Source organism: Diceros bicornis, chromosome 35 (genome assembly GCF_020826845.1).
Source record: "Diceros bicornis minor isolate mBicDic1 chromosome 35, mDicBic1.mat.cur, whole genome shotgun sequence".
NCBI classification, from domain to species: Eukaryota; Metazoa; Chordata; class Mammalia; order Perissodactyla; family Rhinocerotidae; genus Diceros; species Diceros bicornis.
In genome coordinates this window covers 8,497,995-8,520,208 of record NC_080774.1, presented here as the reverse complement: position 1 = coordinate 8,520,208, position 22,214 = coordinate 8,497,995, and the positions used below count along the sequence as shown (strand labels likewise).

The window sequence follows — 22,214 nt, the reverse complement described above, 5'->3', positions numbered from 1 at the left end:
AGAAGTCAGAGATATTCAACTTAGGAACAGGCTCAAGTATACCTTGTTTATGAATCCAATTATCAGCTGAGACAGAATTTTAGACTTAACAGTGCTATACATCAAGGGCATTTCACCTGGACCCACAGATGGACTTAAGGAGTCCATGAACCTTGTAAAACTACATGCAAAAGTCCACATGGATATGCTTTTTAATGTGGAGACAGAACACGGCATTCATCAGATTCTCAAAAGGAGTCTGGAAACTCTAGGGCTTAAATCTATCACTATGTTTGAAATTTTAAAAATATAATATACGATTAAGCAATCAACAAAGATGTTTTTTTTTTTTTGAGCACTTGCAATGCATAAAACACAAGTCTAGGTCCTGGAGGAAAATGCAATGTCTTAACGGGCTTACAGTCTTGCTGAAGGCTAAGACCAGCCCAGGTGGAAAGATAGCAGTAAACAATAAATACCAAGTATGAACATGATCTCTGTACTGAAAAAAGGGAGAAACACTCCAGCTGGAAAGGTGAGGAACTTGAAAGTTGGGAAGGAGTGGAGAAAATGATGAGGAAGGAAGAAGGCATTCCAGGAAAAGAAAACACAAGACAGACCGGGAAAAGACCTGGGAAAAGAGGGATACAAGCAGACCCAACCGGCTGGGGTAAAAGATCCAAGTTGAGAAACAGAAGATAAGGTCAGAGACGTCAACTGCGGAAGGCCTCAAACCCAGGCTGGGAGACTGTGGAATCTCTGGAGATTTCTGAGCAGGGCAGTGACAGGACAAAAGCAGGGGAGGGGAGGGACTGAGACAGGGAACAGTTACTAAACACCCAAGGAGGCCATGAAGACCTGAACCCTTCTGAGGTGTGTGACCAGAGAGGACGATCCAGCCCCTCCGCCCTGACCTCACGTGCTCAAGCCACACTGTGCTCCGTCTGTCCCTCCAACGTGTCAGTTTGTCCTGTCTTGGGTGCCCTGCGTCCGCCACGTACTCTGGCAACTTTCTCCGGGCTGGCTCCTCATCACCTAGCTCCCAGTCTCAAAGAGGCCTTCCCTGACAGCACCCCACAGTTATTCTCTATCCTTGTGTCCCATTTCATTTCTTCACGGCACTGACACTCTCTGAAACTACATTACTTATTCAATTAGTTACTTCCCTGTTATCTGACCCTCCCCTCATAACGCCACGAGGACTGGGACTTCCCCTTTTTGCTGACAGCACAGCCCTAACATAGCGCCTGGCACACAGGAAGCACTCAGTAAATACTGTTGACCACATTAGTGAATTTGACAAATTTATATTAAATCACTGGCAAGTGAAGAAATACCAGAGAATTTCTACTCATGTTAGGTCCTCTTAGAAGCACAGAGAAGATGTGGTTCCAGCAGCTTGCAGACTAGCAGCCTCCACTGCAAACTCACATGCTGTAATCCTATACGGCTGCTCTCTGTCTGCAGGACACAAGAGCTGCCACTGAGCAAATGAAAAGCTGAAGCTACGTTTCTCTTCCTCTGTAATTGGATTTTTAAAAAACATCTGATAAACATTTGTTGACTGAATATTTATTCCCTCTCTTCTAAATTAACAGGTGGGTTCCCATTTTGAAATAGGAATAATTTCATTGTAGGATGGGAGATTAGGAAGCTATTCAATATTACTTTCCCCTTTCTAATTTTAATACAGATTTCTAGGGCAAGAAAAATAATTTCCCTGAAGAAAAGAGACCTAAAAACATTCTAATAACTAAAAAGAAAGAAAGAACTAAAGTGAGAAACTTCTCATAACACAATAAAACATTAGAAAAGATCACAAAAAGAAAAAAAATTAAATCTTCCTTTTTAAAAGAATCAAGAAATGTATGTAAATATGTTATAAAATTTAAAAAGTCCTATAACAAGTAAAATCATTTCTTTTTGGACAAAGAATTATAATACTTAATTAGAGTAACATTTAAATAATACATTTCTTTCATTTCAGTGATAAAATGCAGTTTACTAAATATACACTATTTTCTGAAACCATACACCTGAACAGTAAATACATTGGATTACACACAAATGAATTTGTAGAATAGGCTAAACACAAAAAGATGCAGTTAGATCTAATTAAACCAGATTAATTTAGGAGAAAGTCAACCAAAATAAGGAAAGTCTGAATTTTAACAGTTCTTAACAAGTGACATTCTGCTACTTTAAGTATATAAAGTAGCTAGAACAAAGAGTACACTGTTGCCTGGAAGGGGATTTAACTAAAAGAGAAATTAGAGAAGCAGGATAAGATCAAATATCTGTTGAATGTTTACTACATACCAGGCACAGTTATAACACTTGATATGGATTTCTCATCTAATTTCACAACACCACTCTAAGGAGGTGATGTGAGCCCCATTTCGCAGATGAGAAAATTGAAGCACAGAGATGGTGAGTGACACGTCCAAGGTCTCACAGGGTATAAGGGGAGGAGCCAGAATTCAAATCCTGTGGTCTGACTCCAGAAGCAGACTCTTAACCCTACATGGTACTGCCTTTCCACTAGACGACAAGCATTTGTAAGCAACTCTAAGTGTTACCTAATGGTTTTACAATCTTCTCGCTCCCAGTATATGCTGAACAAATGAAGTAAGAGTACAAAGGCCACTCCTAGGAACTGCATGGAAGAACTGTCTACACAGTCGCTCCTCACCTCCCAACAGGGTCAGTCAGTCTTCTTAGGGCAGGTGGGGCTTACTTCTCTCAGAGCTCTGAACACATTGTACTGTAATGATCTGTTTATGTGTCAGTTTTCTTCACCACACTGTGGGCTCCTTGAGACCAGGGAATATGAAATACACACACACGCGCACGCGCACGTTTTTCCCTCCAAGTAACAGTAGTTTATTTGGGAGGTGATCCCAGGTAACAGTTGGGGAGAGGAGAAATGAGACAGTGAAGGGGAGGAAGTCAATAAAAAGTGTGTTATGGGGCCAGTTACTAGTGTGGGCGATGGACTGCATATTTTGATTCTCTGCATTCACTCATCCAACACATATTCACAGACACATTCTATGAGTCAGGCACCATAGTCAGCACTGACAAAAATCTGGTGAAACAAGACAGAGAAGGGTCTTAGCTCTGAAGGGGTGTGAAGGCAGAGGAAACAGAAATAAATGAATAAGCAAACAAATTTAAAAAGTTACTTAGCGAGGAGAGCTATGAAAGAAATAAAGCAGCCGGAAGTATTTGGGATGGAGGTCACTTCAGGGAAGGCCTGTATGGGGACATGGGAGCTGAAATCTGAACGGGGAAAGGGAGCAAGGAAGGAGAGAAGCCAGGGAAGAGAATTCCAGGCAACCTAAGGCAGAAATCAGCTTGGAGTATTCAAGAAACTGAAAGCAGGCCAGAGCAGTTAGACTGCTGAGAGTGAAGGGAGAAAGAGGGAGGGAAGACGAGAGGAACCAGGTCATGCAGGCATGGAGGCCATGGTGAGCGTGGATTTCTGTCTAAATTCCAAAGACAGTCAATGAGGGTTTGGGGCAGAAGTGTGTGGTGTGAATTATAGTCATGAAGGTTCCCTTGGATGCTGCACGAAAAACAGACTGTACGGAGACAAGAGTGGAGGCAAGTAGACCAGTTGGCTGGAGGCTGGAGCAGCCATCCAGGAAAAGAGATTCAGTGCCTAGACTACGGGGAGAGCAGTGGCAATAGAGAGAAGTGCACTAATTCCAAACATGCTGTGGAGAAAGGACTGACTGGATCTGCTGGAGGACTGGCTGTCGGGGTGAAGGAGAGGGAAGAACCAAGGACACTCCTAGGTTTTGAGCTTGAACAACTAGGTGAGCAGTGGGACCACATCCCCAGTGCTTGAACTTTAGTAGGCATTTAATACATTTTCCCTGAATTAATCAATTGTTAATTCTCTCTGATGTAATAAACACTACCAGTCAGGGTCCCAGCAGAAAACAAAAAGCACATTCAAATGGAGTAATTTGAGAAGAGTTTAATAAAGGAGCACTTACAAAAATAGGGACAGAGAAGAGAGAAGCCATAAGGGACAATACACTCCCCCAGGACTGGTAACAGTGGGGCACGTTACACACCAGGCCTGGAAAATCTTCCTATTTACTGGATCCCAGAGGAGCGCAGAGGGCCACCTGATAGAAGTTGTCATCCTACAGTCAGCCCACCGTAACTACAAAGGAAGGGAGCCAGTGAAACAACACCCTGACCTCACTCTCCTTGGCCCTCTGGACTCCCCACCAGTGCCTCCCAATCAGAAGTGAGAGGGCAAGGAGCCCAATGATGCAGCCTGTATGAGTCAACTTCCTGGATCTGGAGGGCAAAAAGATGATGGCCAGCATGTGAACTCTGAATGAAGGAGGATTTATTGTGCTGGTACTGATGCTATTTTGCAGGAAAGGGATCCCTGTCAGAAAAACCCAAGTTACCTTATAGATACATCGAGTTCTTCTTTTTCCATTTTTCTTTCGCCCTCCTCTCTGCTGGTCAGTTCCATATCAGCATCCTCCACCGTCTTTCTCTCACCATTTTGGAAGTACTGTTGAAGGGCAGTGTACAGTTTAAACACTTGACTGAAAGAAAGCTTACTGTAGGCCAAGATCATGTGACGCAGAAATAAACCTACAAAATAAGATATAGACAAGGTGAAGGCATTAACTGAGATCCAGGCTACACAAAGTTGATGACTATTTGTCGCAATTCTTCCTTCAAAAGAATCAAAGAGAGACACCTGTGGGTGCTGTTCCCTCCACCTAGAATGTTCTTCCCCTATCCTTTACAAAGCTGATTTCTTCTTTTTGTTCAGGGCTAAGTCCTACCACCCGCACACCACTCTTTATCCATCCAATCTATTTCTTCGTGACTGTTGTAACTATCTGAAATTATCTTATTTATCTGTTTACTTTTTACTGTCTGGCCCCCCACTACCAGAATGTTATCTCCATAAGAGGAAGGTCCATATTTATCCTGTAAGTCCAGAGCCTGGCACATAGGAGATCAATAAATAACTGGTGTTGAATAACATAAAACTACCACGCAAAAAAGCCAGATGGATGGAGCATGAATATAAAGATAACAGAAAATCATCAATAAATTTCAGGCATGCCCTCGCCTTATAAACTATATCAATAATATACTTTTACTTACCTCTCTTCATAAAAGTTTAATTGGTGACCCTGCCTTAGAGCTGTACGATGCAGACAAGCGATCCAGAGGACTGGGAAAGAGCTGAGAAGCCCTAAAAGCCTCCAGGACCAGGCTAATACTTTGATGATTGTAGACATAACAAAGGTGCTTTTCCACAAGACAATTATTTAAACAGAGATCAAAATAGCAAGGCAATAAATACAAACTAAAACATGTCCAACATCCCCACTGTGTTTGTTCAGGTACAGCAGAGTAATGACAGATGTGATTTACAAAGCTGCTCACTTTGACGAAAATACTCCCTGCCCTCCTCAGAAGAGCTTCGTACCTACTACACTCGTTTTGTGAACCTCTGGTTCAGTTCCAGAAAAAGAATCTGAAAGGTCATCAAAAAATTGTTCCATATCCTTCAATTCGCCTTCAGCCATCAGTTTGATTCTAAATGAGAAAATTGAGATGGGTATTTTAGGAAGGCCCTTTGAACGTCTTTCTGCATTTCATATTCCACAATTATCTAAAAAAAAAATCTATTTTAAAAGCAATTCAGAGATTCATATAAAATGGTGGTACATAAAACAAACTTGATAATACAAAATGTCACGCCTATATTCTGAAAAGTATCATTGATGATGTTTTCTTTTTTAAGATTCACCCTAAGCTAACACCTGTGCCAATCATCCTCTATTTTGTATGTGGGTCGCTGCCACACCATAGCTGACGAGTGGCGTAGGTGCGCGCCCAGGATCCGAACCTGTGAACCTGGGCCGCCGAGTGCAGCATGCCCAACTTAACCACTACACCATGGGGCTGGCTCCCTAATGATGTTTTCTTGATCATAAAATTTCTCAAAGTAACACATCACCCAGTAAAAATGGAATTCTCTGCAACAACTAAAAAGAACGAGGTAGATCCATACAGAATACTAAATTTTGAAGCAGTATGTTTAATGTTATCCATATTTCAAAAAAAAATTAAATAAAGGTACTTAGGAAAACATCCTAGAAGAATAAAGATATCTTTTTTAAGGAATTAATTACTATGTACCTTTTCTAATTTTCATCTACTTTGACATCTTTTCATATATACAAAAGAAAATGAAGTTTACCTGATCTGCACAGAATTTGCCAGCTGAGGACAAGACTCTTCAATTAACTTGTATAGTTTAGACAGTGTAATATCTGGGCCCTAGGTAAAGGAGAGATAGGGAAGTTATGGATAAATTTTAAAGAGTTGGAGATTGATAAACAGCTGCAAACATGAATTCACTTATCAACCCCACTGCTTTAACAATCATTCCAAACACGAAATCTCAAATCAGGAAGGGAAAAAAACCTATCTACATAAAACACTAAAGTAATATTTTACATTTGCATAGCATCCTTGTTAGTCGGTAGAATGGTTTACAATTGAAAAAAACAGCATAGAATCTGTAGTCCGAGGACCCACCATTCCTTCCTTTTTTTGTGTGTGTGAGGAAGGTCAGCCCTGTGCTAACATCTGCTGCTACTCCTCATTTTTTGCTGAGGAAGACTGGCCCTGGGCTAACATCTGTGCCCATCTTCCTCCACTTTATATGGGACGCCCCCACAGCACGGCTTGCCAAGCGGTGTGTCAGGGCCTGCCCGGGATCCAAACCTGCGAACCCCGGGCCGCCGCAGCGGAGCGTGCGCACTTAACCGCTTGCGCCACCGGGCTGGCCCCACATTCCTTCTTTCTTAGTTTTGTAATCATGGCAAAGTTGTAGCCTCCCTGAGCCTTAGTTTCCTTCATCAGTAAAATGGAGACCATAATAACCATCTCCCTTGTTTGTGGCAAAGATTAAGTAAGATAATGAAAAGTGCTTTGTAAACTGGAAAACATTATACAAACACAGGTGGCCTATTTTTCATAAACATAATCTCATTTGATCCTTCTCAAAACCTTGTAAGGTAGGCAGACATACTATGTGCCCAAGTCCATAACAGGTACAGAGAGTACGCAACCTCAGCCATCAAGAAGATTACAATCTAGTTGAGGTTTAAAATTAAACACTGAATCTTTTTTGGAGAATAAGTCAACAGTATAGATGCCAATTTTCCACTTCTGGGGAAAGTATGTTCAGCATGCATTGTTTGAAATGAAGAAAAACCAAAAATAACCTATAAATTCATCAATAAAGAGTTAATTTATAATTTATAATAAATTATAAATTTATTATAATTATATTAATTATAATTTATAATATAATTATATATAAATATAAATTATAATTTATAATAAATTATAAATTTTAATATTAGTTAAAATTATGAGTTAAACTGTTTCTTTTCTTACTGTGAAATACAATGCAGCCATTAAAAAGAACGAGGTATATCTATTCAAATGTGCTGACACAGAAAGATTTCCAAGACTTAAGTGAAAGAAGTAAGCTGTAGAATAGAAGCAGCACTTATATAAAAAAAAAGCCAAATTAAATTAAAAGGACACACATATATATACTTATAATCACATGCATCTACCTATCTATATATATTTACATATAGCAAAAGGTCTAGAAAGATCCATTCTGAACTGTTAATTAGTCGAATGAATGAACATTACCAGTGATAATCTCTGAGAGGGAACAGGAGTGGAGAGCATGCAGAAGAACCATAACCCTTCACTCCATCAGTTTCAGGTTTTTACAACGAATCATTGTGTATTAGTTGAGTAGTTAAAAATCAGCTAATTTTAAAGCCAAACAATAAGAAGTTGAGGTCTGGTTGGAACTTGACTAGACAAATTCTATATACACGTTGATTAAAACTACATAGTCATTAGCAAGGCAAAGAACCAGAAAGGAGAATCCAAGACAGAAAAAACAGCATGAGCAAAGGCAGAAACATGTGTGAGTGAAGACAGCGAATTACTGTTTTGTTTCCTTTCTCTACCAAATTTTTTAGTGTTACAACTTTTATTTGAATAATGGGGGAAATGCACTTATAATAATAGCAATGTGGATAGGACTGGGAGCTGCAAGTTACTGAGAACCCACACCTTTTACTTAACTAACTGGGCAGGCCACTTAACCTGTGTCCTCAGTACCCCTTCTCTTCCCAACAAATACAGGTGATGGATTAAAAAACGCCCTTTATAAACTATATTGAGTTACAGAAATGCAACTCTGGGTACTAATTTTATTAGGTTTACCTCTTCATATCCCATAATTTGGGGGCCCAAGACCCCTGATCTTTGTTTCTGCCCCACTCTTCCTCAACAGAAAATTGCTCATCCTTCAAGCCCCAGCTTAACACTACACTTCCCCTAAGAAGTCCTCCCCATTCACCTGAGTACACCCATCCACCAGGAGGGCATGTCACATTTCACTCATTCCACCTATGTACTCAGACGCTGTAGTAGGCTTTGGGGATACAAGGGAGAACAAAAATAGGACAAAGTACTGCCCTCATGGGGGTTACAGTCTAGTGGCTGAGAGAGACATCAGTCATATAATCACACAAATAAATTGACAAACCACAACTGATAACAGAAAGTACACGCCTTACAAGAATACATTAAAATGAAAACAGCTAACACCGATGGAGAATTTCCTGTGCCACACACTGTTAAGTGCTCCCATGGATCTTCTAATTTCAGCCATCTCATGACAGTTTCTATTACTGTTCCCATTTTACAGAAAGAAAGCAGAGACCTAAATAGGTTATGGGACTTGCCCGAGTCGCACAGCTAGTAAGCGGCGGAGCTACAATCTTAGTTTGCAAAATGAAATAAAACACGCAAAGTGCTTGGCACACAGTAAGTGTTCGATGTTCGCTGTTATTTTTGTGGCATTATTGCTACTTATGACAGTCCCTTAGGGTACGGAGCCGGTGTGATTCATTCGTGTCTCCAACCCTCAGGACTACGAGTAGCCCCTTTCTACAGAAGAAGAGGATCTAAGAAAAGAACTCTTTTCCCAGTCACTCAGCTAATAACTGCTGGGGCCAGATATGAACCTGCAAAAAAAGATGCACGTAAGGCGCCTGGCCCATCGTAAGCACTCATCGAGCGTTCCCGGTGGTACCAGCTATCTTTGTTTTTTCGCGGTCCTCCGGGGCAGGGAGAGCATCTGACGAACCCCCGCTCCCCAAGCCAGGGAGCTGCCCGGCACGGAGCAGGCGCTCAGGCAGGTTCCCGGCAGGGCGGAGCCGGCGGCCCCTCACCTGCAGCAGCGGCAGCAGCAGCTGGTTGAGCCTCCGCCGCTCCAGGAGGCTGACGGCGCCCTCGCCCGTGCGGCCCATCTCGTTCAGCAGCACCAGCACCGCGATCTTATACGGCGTCACCCAGTCCTTGATGCCGAACACGTTGGCGTGCACCACCCCATTGGTCATCATGGGGTTGAAGTAGAGGCTCTCGTGGACGCTGGCCATGGCGCCCCCGTCTAAGTCCAGGAGACCGGCCGCTCCTGCGCCCGGGTTCCGGCTCAGGGCACAGCACCCGGGCCTACGCCTCCGCTCGCCGGCGCCGTAGCCCAGGAAACGGGCATCTTCGTTCTGGCGGGACGCCGTCGGCCAATCAGAGCAACCAGAGCAGAGCACATGGGCGGGCTACAGCCAATTAGAATGCCCAGGAGTGCTGTGAAGGGTGGGGCAAAGGCGGTGCACCTAAAGACTGAGTCCCTACAGAAACTCTTGCCGAGAGAGAGCAGGTTCCTGGGCGACGTGGACTGGCACTGAGTGCACGGTGGTGGACGCTTGGGGACCAGGGCTGAAGGGCCAGAGGGGCTGCCCGTTTGTTCATTTCATTTGAAAACAATTAAAATTGAATTTTAAAATGATTGTGGTTAAAAGCAACGAAATTAAATATACACCTTTAAAATTTATATTTACTCCATTATGTTAAATTTTAAACTCGAAGTTTGGGAGTTTCATCAAGCTCTTCTTTAGATAATAAACATTTTGTTCTCAGTAGTTCCAAATGCCATTTGCAGGTGGCCAGGTAAGGTTGCAAGTGGCCGTGTATCCTAACAAAAAATAGAAGATAATATCACTTCCTTGTGGTGAGTCTTTGTTTCCTACCTAATAAACTAGGAAATCCATAGTCTGGCATTCATAGCCCTCCAAAATCAACCCCTCGGCAATATTTTCAATCCGATTTTTCACAACTTTCCTTCATTCATCTGGACCTCTCCCAAGACACTTCTCTATAACCTGAAATTATTATTAATAATAATTTGCCTAATTAGCTCCGTGATTTAGACAGCCACTTACTCTTTCCTTGAACTTGGGTCAGTGACATTAACAATGAAAAGTTTAGATCGGATGATGTGTTAAGTCCTCTGCAGTGCTAAAATTCTATGACTTGTTACTTTCTATTTTTATTTAATTTTTCTATTGTAAAAAAACAGAACATAAAATTTACCATTTTAACCATTTAACTTAACTTTAAGTTAATTGTAACTTAAAGTTACAATTCAGTGGCATTAAGTACATTCACAATGACACGCAACCTTTTTTTTTTTCACTTTTTTTGTGTGTGTGTGAGGAAGATCAGCCCTGAGCTAACATCCATGCTAATCCTCCTCTTTTTGCTGAGGAAGACCGGCTCTGAGCTAACATCTATTGCCAATCCTCCTCCTTTTTTTCCCCCAAAGCCCAGTAGATAGTTGTGTGTCATACTTGCACATCCTTCTAGTTGCTGTATGTGGGACACAGCCTCAGCATGGCCGGAGAAGTGGTGCGGCGGTGCGCGCCCAGGATCCGAACCCCGGACCGTCAGTAGCGGAGCACGGGCACTTAACCGCTAAGCCACGGGCCGGCCCACAATGACATGCAACCTTCATGACTATCTAGTACCAGAACTTTTTCATCACCCCTAAAAGAAAACCCATGCACAGTAGCAATAACTCCCCAGTCATCATATGATGATGGTATACAGTGTTAGTGAGGTGTGGAGGAAACTGGCAGTTTCACATACTACTGGAAGGAATGTAAGTTGATATAGCACTTAGAAGTGTCCAGGCAGGAAATAGACGCCACTCTAGATGTTTCAAAGAGAGGGAAATTAATACAGAGAATTGGCTCCACAGGTGATGGAAGATCTGAGAAGCCAAATGGGACAGAGATTAGCAATAACAAGAGGATGCTACCACTCCCAGGACAGAAGGGACAAAGAAAAGATGTGGTTACCAGAGCCCAGCAGCTGAGGCCACTGGGTGGGAGGTGGAGCTGCAGGGAAGATACAGCCCCTGCACGAGGATGTTGCCTGAGAGAGAGGGCAAGAAATACCACGACTTCTGTTTCTCTCACCCTCCAGTCTCCCTCCAGAGTCTCCCATTAGTTCAACCCAGCCAGTTGACTCAGGAGCTGGGAAAGGAAGCCTGCAAGCATCACCACTGTCTAATTCCAGAACATTTTAATCACTCCAAAGAGAAACACCATACCCATTAGCAGTCACTCCCTATTCCCCTTCCCCCTAACCCCTGGCAATGACTAACCTATTTTCTGTCTCTATAGATTTGCATATTCTGGATATTTCATATAAATGAATCATACAAGGTATGGTCTTTTGCGTTCATTTAGCGTGATGTTTATGAGGTTCATCCATGTTGTAGCATGTATCAGTACTTCATTCCTTTTCGTGACTGAATAATATTCCATTGTATGGATAGACTACATTTTGTTTATCTGTTCATCTGTCAATAGACATTTGGCTTGTCTTCACCTTTTGGCTATTGTGCATCATGCTGCTTTGAACATTCATGTACACATTTTTGTGTGAACATATGTTTTCAGTTCTCTTGGCTATATACCCAGGAGTGGGATTTCTGGGTCATATGGTAACTCTATATTTGACTTTTTTTTTTTTTTAAGATTTTATTTATTCATTTTTTCCCCCCCAAAGCCCCGGTAGATAGTTGTATGTCATAGGTTCACATCCTTCTAGTTGCTGTACGTGGGACTCGGCCTCGGGTTGGACGGAGAAGTGGTGCCTTGGGGCGTGCCCGGGATCCGAACCCGGGCCGCCAGCATCAGAGCGCGCGCGCTTAACCGCTAAGCCACGGAGCCGGCCCTATATTTGACTTTTTGAGGAACTGCCAGACTCTTTTCCACAGTGGCTGCACCATTTCACATTCCCATCAGCAATGCATGAGGGTAGCCTCTACATTTTAATGAGGATCAAGAACCCAGCTTGCTATTTAATCATGAATCATGATTAGCAATGTCATGATTATAAAAGAACTGAATAATTATCAAAGATGTTTAAGTTATTCTGGGAAATGGATGACTGTGTTCGTGATTTTACGTATCTCTGAACACTGTACAACCCAAGTAGAATTGTGCCAAGTAGAAGCAGTTTTCCCCGATGCTCATTAGACAATGGCTCACCAGCAGCTAAGTGCTGGCACTTCATCTGCAGCTCCCACCACAGATGGGAAAGTGTCACAGCAGTGTCAGGGAATGCATGCTTTACCTGCTGATCAGATCCAAAACTTCTGAAAAGGAAAAACCCTAAGCATGGTTTTTGTCCAATTCCAAGACATCATGTTAGAGGAAATAGATAATTTCTCTGATTGCTCTGAACAAGGAAAATGTAATGTGTGAACCAGTCTCCAGTGTGCATGCATGAACACTCTCTTTTGACAATTCAAGAAAATCCAGCTGAGAGAGAAGAAAATATCTCCTATTGAATAAAATGAGCCCTGACTTTGAGAGTCATGCAGAGTCTCGGGGCTCAATCAATACAGAAAGTGCTGGGTAATTAACTGCTGCTGGGGAAACTTGATCACTAGCCTGACAAGCATCACTAAGTATTTCCAGACTCAAGGTAACATTCCAGCTTCTCAAAGCTCAGGCACTGAATTGACCTCACTCCCTGGGGAAAGAAACTCTCATCGTCTCTGGACCTCCTATTTCATTCCCATGTAGACGTCACTATCTCCAGCTGGAAAGATCAATGAACAAATTAATTAATTGGGGTTGAGTTTACATTTCTATTGTCAACTCTCATCATTTGTTTGCTTGAACCCACTTCCCATATCTCTTAGTGCTAGTAAGCGAAAGATAATATACATTACATAATTTCCACAAGTGTATGAGTACATGTTACACTCACCGTTTTCATTTCGTGCAGATACCCTGACTCACTCTCAATCCTTGACTTAATGGCAGTTTCCAGTAGAAGTGGCTGCTATCAATAATAGAAGTAGAAACCACATTTGCTCATTGATTTTCCTTCTTTGCAGGATGTTAATTCCTTGGTTTGTAAAAATTGCATACATTTCAGTTGGCAAGAGTTTCTGGATCTGTAACGTTTGATGAACACCTAGTGCCAAACAGTGCCAGTGTATGGTTCTCTACTGCAACAACAATGCTGTTGCATAAAGACAAAACCTCGAAGGTATAACAAGAAGCATGTTTACTCACACATCTGGGGTGGAAGGCTAGGGAGCTCTACTAATCTTGTTGGGGCTCCATCACAGATCTGAGGGCTGGCTGACTGGATGATCTAGAATTGATGACTAGGGACAAGTTGGAGTGGCTCTGTCCTCCTCTAGCAGGCTACCCCAGAGAATGTTCTCATGGTGGAGGCAGAGGTGCAAGAGAGAAAGTGGAAACAAGTAGGTCCTAGAGTCTTAAGCTCAGTGGTGGCACACATTAGTACTTCTGCCACATTCTGTTAGCTAAAGCATGAGGCCAGCCCAGATCCAAGGGTCAGGAAATAGGCTCTGCCTCTTTAGCAAGAGGAGCTGCCAAGTCACATGGCAACAAGTGTGGATACAGGGAGAGGTGAAGAAATGGGGCCAAAAGTGTGATCTACTAAAGGCAATCCCTTCTTATCCCCTGTGAAATCCATTCTTGAACCTCAGTTTACTTAGGCAAATGGAAGATTTGGTCCAAGAGGAATATATGTTACTGATTTGTGTGTTTTTAATCTCACCAAACAATTATATAAGTAGATGTATGGGCTGTCTTACTTTGTTCAGGCTGCCATAACAAAATACCGTAGACTGGATGGCTTAAATAATAGGAATTTATTTTCTCACAGTTCTGGAGGCTGGGAAGTCGAAGATCAAGATGCAGGCAGACTCAGTTTCCGGTGAGAGCTCTCTCCCTGGCTTGCAGATGGCCGCCTTCTCACTGTGTCCTCATATGGCAGAAAGAGAGAAAGAGAGCTCTCCCGTGTCTCTTCTTATAAGGATACTTATTCTATCATGAAGGCCCCACCCTCAAGACCTCATCTAACCCTAATTACCTCCCAAAGGCCCATCTCCAAATACCATCGCTTTGGGGGCTAGGGCTTCAACATGTGCATTTTGGGGGGGGACACAATTTAGTCTATAGCATGAGGTAAATTTAATAATTTTAGATTTAATGTCTTCATTCCTTTCTAATTCTTTCCCCCAAATATATCCCTCACTTCATATTGGGACCAGCTGTGAATAAAACTTCCTAATATTAGAAATCAAAGTCAGAACTTAACTTTGGAGTCTCAGAGATTGATCAGAATAAATTGGAAACATATCCATAGCATTTCTTACTTAGTCCTTAAAAACACATCTATTTTGACTAGAGTTCAGGATATAATATATCCTTGATCTAAAGCTTCACTTGATCTAAAGCTTGAGGGAATGATTAACCAGTTCTTGTCAAGCCAAATTTATTGGAAAATTCAAAGTGGTTTCATGCTTCCCAGCCAAAGCATTGGAGGTCATCTTTCCCATAAGCTTCTGGAACTTCTGAGCATTATTCATTCAATCTTAAAAACTGCATGATTCTTTCATTCTTTATATTCAGGCTCTTAATGGCCATGGACCACAAAAGCCATTAAGTTGCCAGAGAACTTCTCTAATGTCTTGTTCATTTTCAGTTTTTTGAACAGGTATTTTATTCACTGTGAGTGTGGGAGAAAAAAGAAGGAAACTCTTCTTCAGGATCCTAATTTGTATCAATTAATGAATAAAAGAATGGACATCTTTAAGAAGAGAGAAAGGTTCCAGAGAAAAAAGCCATTATCCCAGAGAAAAGATGAGATTAATTTGTTTAGAGAATGTGTTAAAAATAGGCTGATATATTTGTGATGTGTTTCTGGCCTGGCTACAACATCTACACCTGGAGAGGTGTAACCCTTGAAATAGGCATTCAGGAAAGCTGTTGTTCAACCTAATCAACATCTTATGACAAGAGCATTATTGATAAATCTTCATTCAGCAAAGAAATTTTAGAATTCTTCCAAAACCAATATTAATATCGCTGTATGAGGAATTTATGAAATAAAAACTAGATTTGGAGACTTTAACATCAAAATTCATTCCTTCTATCAACTGCTTTATGTTTAAAGATGTTTCTGACCAGCCTGGCAAAACGTATGTATGCCAGAGGAAACGTTAGGAGGATTACACAAAAATAACAGTGGCTATCAATTCTTTTATTCACCAAATATTTTGTTATCATCTAGTATGTGCGAGGTACTTAGTTAGACACTGGTAAAATAGTGGCAAATGAGACAAATTCCGCTCAGGCCCTCACTGAGGTCACAGTCTAGTTCAGACACAGATAAGCCATAGACAGGATCAGCCACAGTGAGACTCCACTTCACACCCACTAGGCTATAATAAAAACGACGGACAGTAATAGACCTTGACAAGGATGTGGCGAAATTGAAACACTCATGCATTACTGGTAAGAATGGAGAAGTTTGGCAGTTCCTCAAAAACCTAATCATAGAGTTACCATATGGCACAGCAGTTCCACTCCTAGGTATAAACCCAAGAGAATTAAAACATACGTCCACCGAAAACTTGTACATGGATGTTCACAGCCGCTCTGTTCACAAGAGCCAAAAGATGGATACAACCCAAATGTCCATCAACTGATGAATGGATGAACAAAATGTGGTGTGTCCTTGCAATGGAATATTATTCATCCATAAAAAGGAATGAAGCACTGATACATGTTACAACATGGATGAACCTTGAAAATATTATGCTAAAGTGAAAGAAGCCAGTCACAAAAGGCCACATGTTGTATGATTCCATTTACAGTAAATGTCCAGAATAGGCAAACCCACAGAGATGACAGCAGATTGGTGTTTTCCGGCCCTGGGAAGAGGGAGAAAAGGAAGTACTGCTTAATGGGTACAGGTCCCTTTTTGGGGTGATGGAAGTGTTTCGGAAGTTAGATAGAGGCGATGGTTGCCCAACATTGTGAATGTGCTAAATGCCACTGAATTGTACACTTTAAAGCGGTAAATTTTATGTATATTTTACCTCAATTTTAAAAATTGTGCTGTATACTTAAGATTATACACTTTAAGTCGTACTTTTAAAAAGGTTAAAAAAATGACTCAAAAGTTGAGTTTTTCAGAAGTGTATTTTATTTCATTTTGCAATCATCATAAGTGCATCTCTGTGTATTTGTACCTGTGTAGTGTTATTGCAAGTTAACCAGGCTGGGTTCTATAAGGGACACACGAAAAATCTGTCCCTTTAGTTTCTTGTTGCACACACAAGGAAGAGCCATAGGTCAATTTCGACTTTTTAATTGGTTTTATCAGGTGTGTATTAATACTTAACCTTGTTATCCTGATTGGGATATATAGTATTTAAGTAGTTTTTGCAGTAGAAAAAACTGTAATAAAAGCATAATAGTTTAACAGCTTTAAAAATCACTATCCCTGGGCTGGCCCCATGGCTTAGCGGTTAAGTGTGTGCGCTCCGCTACTGGTGGCCCGGGTTCGGATCCGGGCGCACACCAACGCACCGCTTCTCCAGCCCTGCTGAGGCCGCGTCCCACATACAGCAACTAGAAGGATGTGCAACTATGACATACAACTATCTACTGGGGCTTTGGGGAAAAGAAAAGGAGGAGGATTGGCAATAGATGTTAGCTCAGAGCCGGTCTTCCTCAGCAAAAAGAGGAGGATTAGCATGGATGTTAGCTCAGGGCTGATCTTCCTCACAAAAACAAAACAAAACAAAACAAAAAGAGGCTTTAAAAAAAAATCACTATCCCACCTTCAGATTAAACTGATACTGGATATTGACGTGACACTAGATTTATTAAAAAATGTTTACATAACTATATATTTTTTCAGATTATAAAAGTAATAAATGCTCATTGCAGAAAAATTGAAACATATAGGAAAGGCTAAAGCAGAAAAAGCAAAATTGACTATCATATCACCACCGAGTGATAACTTCTATGTCACTTTGGTATATTTCCCTTTTCTTTGGTCACTGCTGAATCTCCACACATATAGCAGCACCTGGCATATAATTGGCATACGATAAATATTTGTTAAATATATTAATGATTGATTCTCTGTTGAGAGAAAGTTAAACCAAGCACATTTTACCATAAAATTAGTTAGAATGTGGATATGATAGCATTGACTTTGTATCTTTTGATTTTCAATTTTGGAATACTAAGGAAGTACTACAGACAGATCCAAATCACAGAGAAGAGGCAGGGTACTCCAGGCCGAGGAACAGCCTCTCTTAAACCATCCAGTTAAAATCTACTTCAGAAGTGGTACTCTAAAACATTTCATTACTTGAACATACTCGGCCACGTCTCACATACGAAGGCAGTCTCCCTTGCTGGTTTGGAAGCTGCATTAACTTTTTCTAGCCTCTGGTATGTGATTTGGACTGTCAAGACTCTTATTCTTCCCCAAAGCAGAGTTCATGAAAAGTAACGGGTAAATCTTTTGATGGCGGATAAATTTTCCAACACCTTAAGAGAGAATGCGAATGAAAGACTAGTGGGAACTTGTTAAGCAGATAATCATGCTGCAATGCATCTTCGGTAGAAAACTGAAATCATGTATGTTGGCTTGTGAAAAAGAGATAGCTTGTACTACCTCAGTGTTCCAGCAACAGTGCTTCTCAAACTTTAAAGTGTATATGAATGACCTGGAAAGCTTACTAAAATACATTCTGATTCAGGTGGTCTGGGGGCAGCCTGAGATTCTGAAAGACTAACAAGCTCCCAGGTGATGTTGAGGCTGCTGGTCCTTGGACCACACTTTGAGAAGCAAACATTCCCATCACACAAAGCCGATAAGTACTCTGACTGGTCTCCACTATTAAAATCTCGGGGGTACAGTGTGGTAGATGCAACGGGGGCATTAGGCTGGGTCTCATATGGAGTTATCCCATTAACTGATCTAAATCACCTCTAAGTTTATCCCACTACTAATCGAAATCATCTCTGTCTACATTTGAAGTGCTTTGCCTCTGAGCAGACAAGGCTACATTTAGTTTCTCTCTCTCTTTTTTAAAAAATTGAGGTGAAATTTGCATCACATGAAATTAACCATTTTAAGTGAATAATTCAATTCACCTCACATGAAATTAACCATTTTAAGTGAACAGTTCAGTGAGACTTAGCACATTCACAATGTTGGGCAATCATCACCTCTATCTAGTTCCAAAACATGTTCGTTACCCCAAAGGAAACCCCATACCCAATAAGCAATCCACTCCCCATTCCTCCCGTTCCCAGCCCCTGGCAACCACCAATCTAATTTCTATCCCGATAGATTTACCTGCTCTGGACGTTCCAAATCCAGATGAAAATGTTTTGAAACTAGATAGTGTGTAATGGTTGCTCAACATCGTGAGTGTACTACATGCCACTGGATTATACACTTTAAAATGGTTAAAATGGTGAATTTTATGTTATGTGAATTTTACCACAAAAAAAAATATGGACACCTGCATTTCCTAACAAAAGCTATTTGCTGGTGATCTTCTCAAAATTAATTCGAGGCCTACAGGATGAGGAAACTGAGGCCTCAAGGTCACCCAGCTATTTGGTGGCAGAATAGGGCCCAGACTCCTTATTTCTTAATCCCTACCTTGCCTGCTCTCAGACAATGGGGAACAACAATTTTAAACACAGTACCATATTGGATGGCAAGAAATTGGAGATCAAGATCTGCACCTTGGGCCGGCCCCGTGGCTTAGCGGTTAAGTGCGCGCACTCCGATGCTGGTGGCCTGGGTTCGGATCCCAGGCATGCACCTACGCACCGCTTCTCCAGCCATGCTGAGGCTGCGTCCCACATACAGCAACTAGAAGGATGTGCAACTATGACATACAACTATCTACTGGGGCTTTCAGGGAAAAATAAATAAATAAAATTATTAAAAAAATTTTTAAAAAAACAACAAAAAAAGATCTGCACCTCAATGCTCACAATCTAATTGAGGAAACCAAATTGTCACATGAGTACAAGGGAGCTATCAGCAAGTGCGGAATAATATGCACAAGTGGAGTACAGCTAACCATCATTAACAAAGAGGCCACGAATCCTGTGTTCATTTGGACGGTCAGCTCTGAGGATTCTTCTCTCACTGCATGGGGAGCGATTCTAAGTTAACGAGCCATGCAAACCAGGCCAGAGTAGGCGCCTCCTAACCTATTCGAAACACAATATCTCTGCCCTTCAGAAATATCTGTAGTGAGCCTACTACTTTTAAGATCACAGTTAGAAGCGTGGGCCCTGTAATCAGACTGCCTGAGTTCGAACCCAACCCCACCACTGACTATCATGGGACTCTGAACAAGTTACTTAATTCTCTGTGCCTCAGTTTTTTTGTTGATAAAATGGGAATAAAAATAGTACAAACCTTTGGGCCGGCTGGGTGGTGTAGTGGTTACGTTCACGTGCTCTCCTTTGGCAGCCCTGGTTTTGCAGGTTCGGATCCGAGCACAGAAGTATGCACTGCTCTTCGAGCCATGCTGTGGTGGCGTCCCATACACAAAAAATAGAGGAAGATGGGCACAGATGTTAGCTCATGGCTAATCTTCCTTAGCAAAAAGAGCAAGATCGGCAATGGATGTTAGCTCAAGACCAATCTTCCTCACCAAAAAAAAAAAAAATAGTACACACCTCAGGGGTATTATAAGCATTAAATAAGAAGATACATGTAAAGTGCTTAGAATAGTGCCTGGGACTTGGTAAACCATAATAAATGTTAGCTGTTATTATTATTGCATTAAAAAAAGCTGATAAGCTGGGTGATTTTTGACCCATTCCAAGCCAGTCACTAGCTTTCTCATTATCTCTAAAATAGAAAATATAATACCTGCCTCACCTACTTCTGAGACTGAGGATCAAAATACATAATAAAGGCAAAGTGTTTTGAAAACGATGAAGCACTATAGAACCATAAACTTGTTATTGAATCCACAGGAAATCATATTTATCTATTCATAAAAGCAAATTTCCAAGAATTTCAATTTTCCTAAATTTTGTTTGGCCTATTCAGAGTTATTGCACATACTTGAATGGGCTAAAATCACATCTTTTTCAAAATTATCATAATTCAGACTTTTCGCTAATTCAGACAGCCATTTTCCCAATCGACACAAATTGTTGTGATTTTATTTTACATCAAAAAATACTAGGGGCCGGCCCGGTGGCGCAAGCGGTTAAGTGCGCGCGCTCCGCTGCGGCGGCCCGGGGTTCGCTGGTTCGGATCCCGGGCGCGCACCGACGCACTGCTTGGTAAGCCATGCTGTGGCGGCGTCCCATATAAAGTGGAGGAAGATAGGCACAGATGTTAGCCCAGGGCCGTCTTCCTCAGCAAAAAAAAAAGAAAAAAAAAGAGGAGAATTGGCGGATGTTAGCTCAGGGCTGATCTCCTCACAAAAAAAAAAAAAAAAAAAAAAATACTAGTGTGGATTTATGCTCTTTCAGGGGTTTGAACAAGAAAATTTCCAACATCTTTTTCAACCCCATGCTGAAGGAATCCGGACAAAAAAGGCCTCAAGTGTAGGTAGAGTCAGGTGAATTTGATCAGGGAAAACATTTTAAGTGCAGTAAAAGAGCTTTAGTTTGTGAAGAAGGGGGAAGCATGAGAGGGTAAGTATATAAGACCGCAAAGAAAAGCGTTGTATGAGAAAGAAAAAGAAAATCTGGAAGGAAATGGTCTTAATAGCACTTATCTTCTGGGTTAAAAGATTCTGGAATAGGGGGCCAGCCTGGTGGTGTAGTCATTAAGTTCAACCTCTCTGTTTTGGCGGCCTGGGGTTCACAGGTTCGGATCCCTGCGAACCAACTTACGCACCGCTTATCAAGCCATGCTGTGGCAGGCATCCCACATATAAAGTAGAGGAGGATGGGCACGGATGTTAGCCCAAGACCAATCTTCCTCAGCAAAAAAAAAAAAAAAAAAGATTCTGGAATAACAAAATACCATAGACTCAGTGGCTTAAACAACATAAATTTATTTTCTCAGAATTCCAGACACTGGCAAGTCCAAGATCAAGGTGCCAGCCCATTCAGTCCCTGGTGAGAGCTCTCTTCCTGGCTTGCAGACAACTGCCTTCTTGCTGTGTCCTCACATGCAGGAAGTGGGGTGGGCAGATCTCTCTTCCTCTTATAAGGCCACAACTCATATCGGATTGGGGCCTCACTCTTATGACCTCTAACCTTAATTACCTCCTATAAGCTCTATCCCAAATACAGTCACATTGGGGTTTAAGTCTTCAATATATGAATTTTGGAGGATACATTCAGTCCATATCACAGGTATATGTATTTTTGCATTCTCCAAGTTTCTACAAACAGCATGCATTATTTATATAATTTGTCTTTAAAAGACAGAAATGGAAGGAATGGGATATCTCCTGGAGATATTTTGAAGGTAGATATTACAAAGCAGTTTGTGATGATCAAGAAGAATGTTAAATTACTCCCAAACTTAAGCCTAGGGGTCAGGGAGCCCTTTCATCAGCTATGATGTACAAGTTAGGAAGGGTGCCAGTGAGGATAAGGTGGTAAGTTTCTTTGGTATTACCCGAAGTGTGATTTGATCTCAGTGTCTGCAGGAGAAGCCACAAGGACAACTGTAGAAACAGGCCTGGAGATGCACAATGGGTCGGGTTATACCAAGGCCTCCTCCAGAGGCCTAGACTCACTGGAGCTGAAACTTTGTCTGAACGTCCCAGCTGGAATGATTTCTTCCTTCTTGGAATTGATGGAGCAACAGTCTTCAACACTCATTTGGCACATCTCATTCATTTATTCATTCATTCCAAAATATTTTCTGAATGCTCTTTGTTCAATATCACTCAAGGTGAGAAGGGAGTAGACCAGATTTGAGAAATGAGC

General features: G+C 41.5%; 1 protein-coding gene across 1 annotated transcript in view; it reads right to left on the bottom strand.

Annotated features, from left to right (window-relative positions):
- ANAPC5 (anaphase promoting complex subunit 5) overlaps positions 1 to 9,593 on the bottom strand; it is a 38,247-nt gene extending 28,654 nt beyond the window's left edge. Inside the window, exons 1-4 of the mRNA XM_058531386.1 lie at positions 9,312 to 9,593; positions 6,236 to 6,315; positions 5,459 to 5,568; positions 4,413 to 4,605 (exon numbers count right to left, since the gene is read on the bottom strand). Of these exons, the coding sequence (XP_058387369.1) occupies positions 4,413 to 4,605; positions 5,459 to 5,568; positions 6,236 to 6,315; positions 9,312 to 9,518 (590 nt within the window). The 5' untranslated portion in view covers positions 9,519 to 9,593. The remainder of the gene's footprint in view (positions 1 to 4,412; positions 4,606 to 5,458; positions 5,569 to 6,235; positions 6,316 to 9,311) is intronic.
- Positions 9,594 to 22,214: the final 12,621 nt, after the last annotated feature.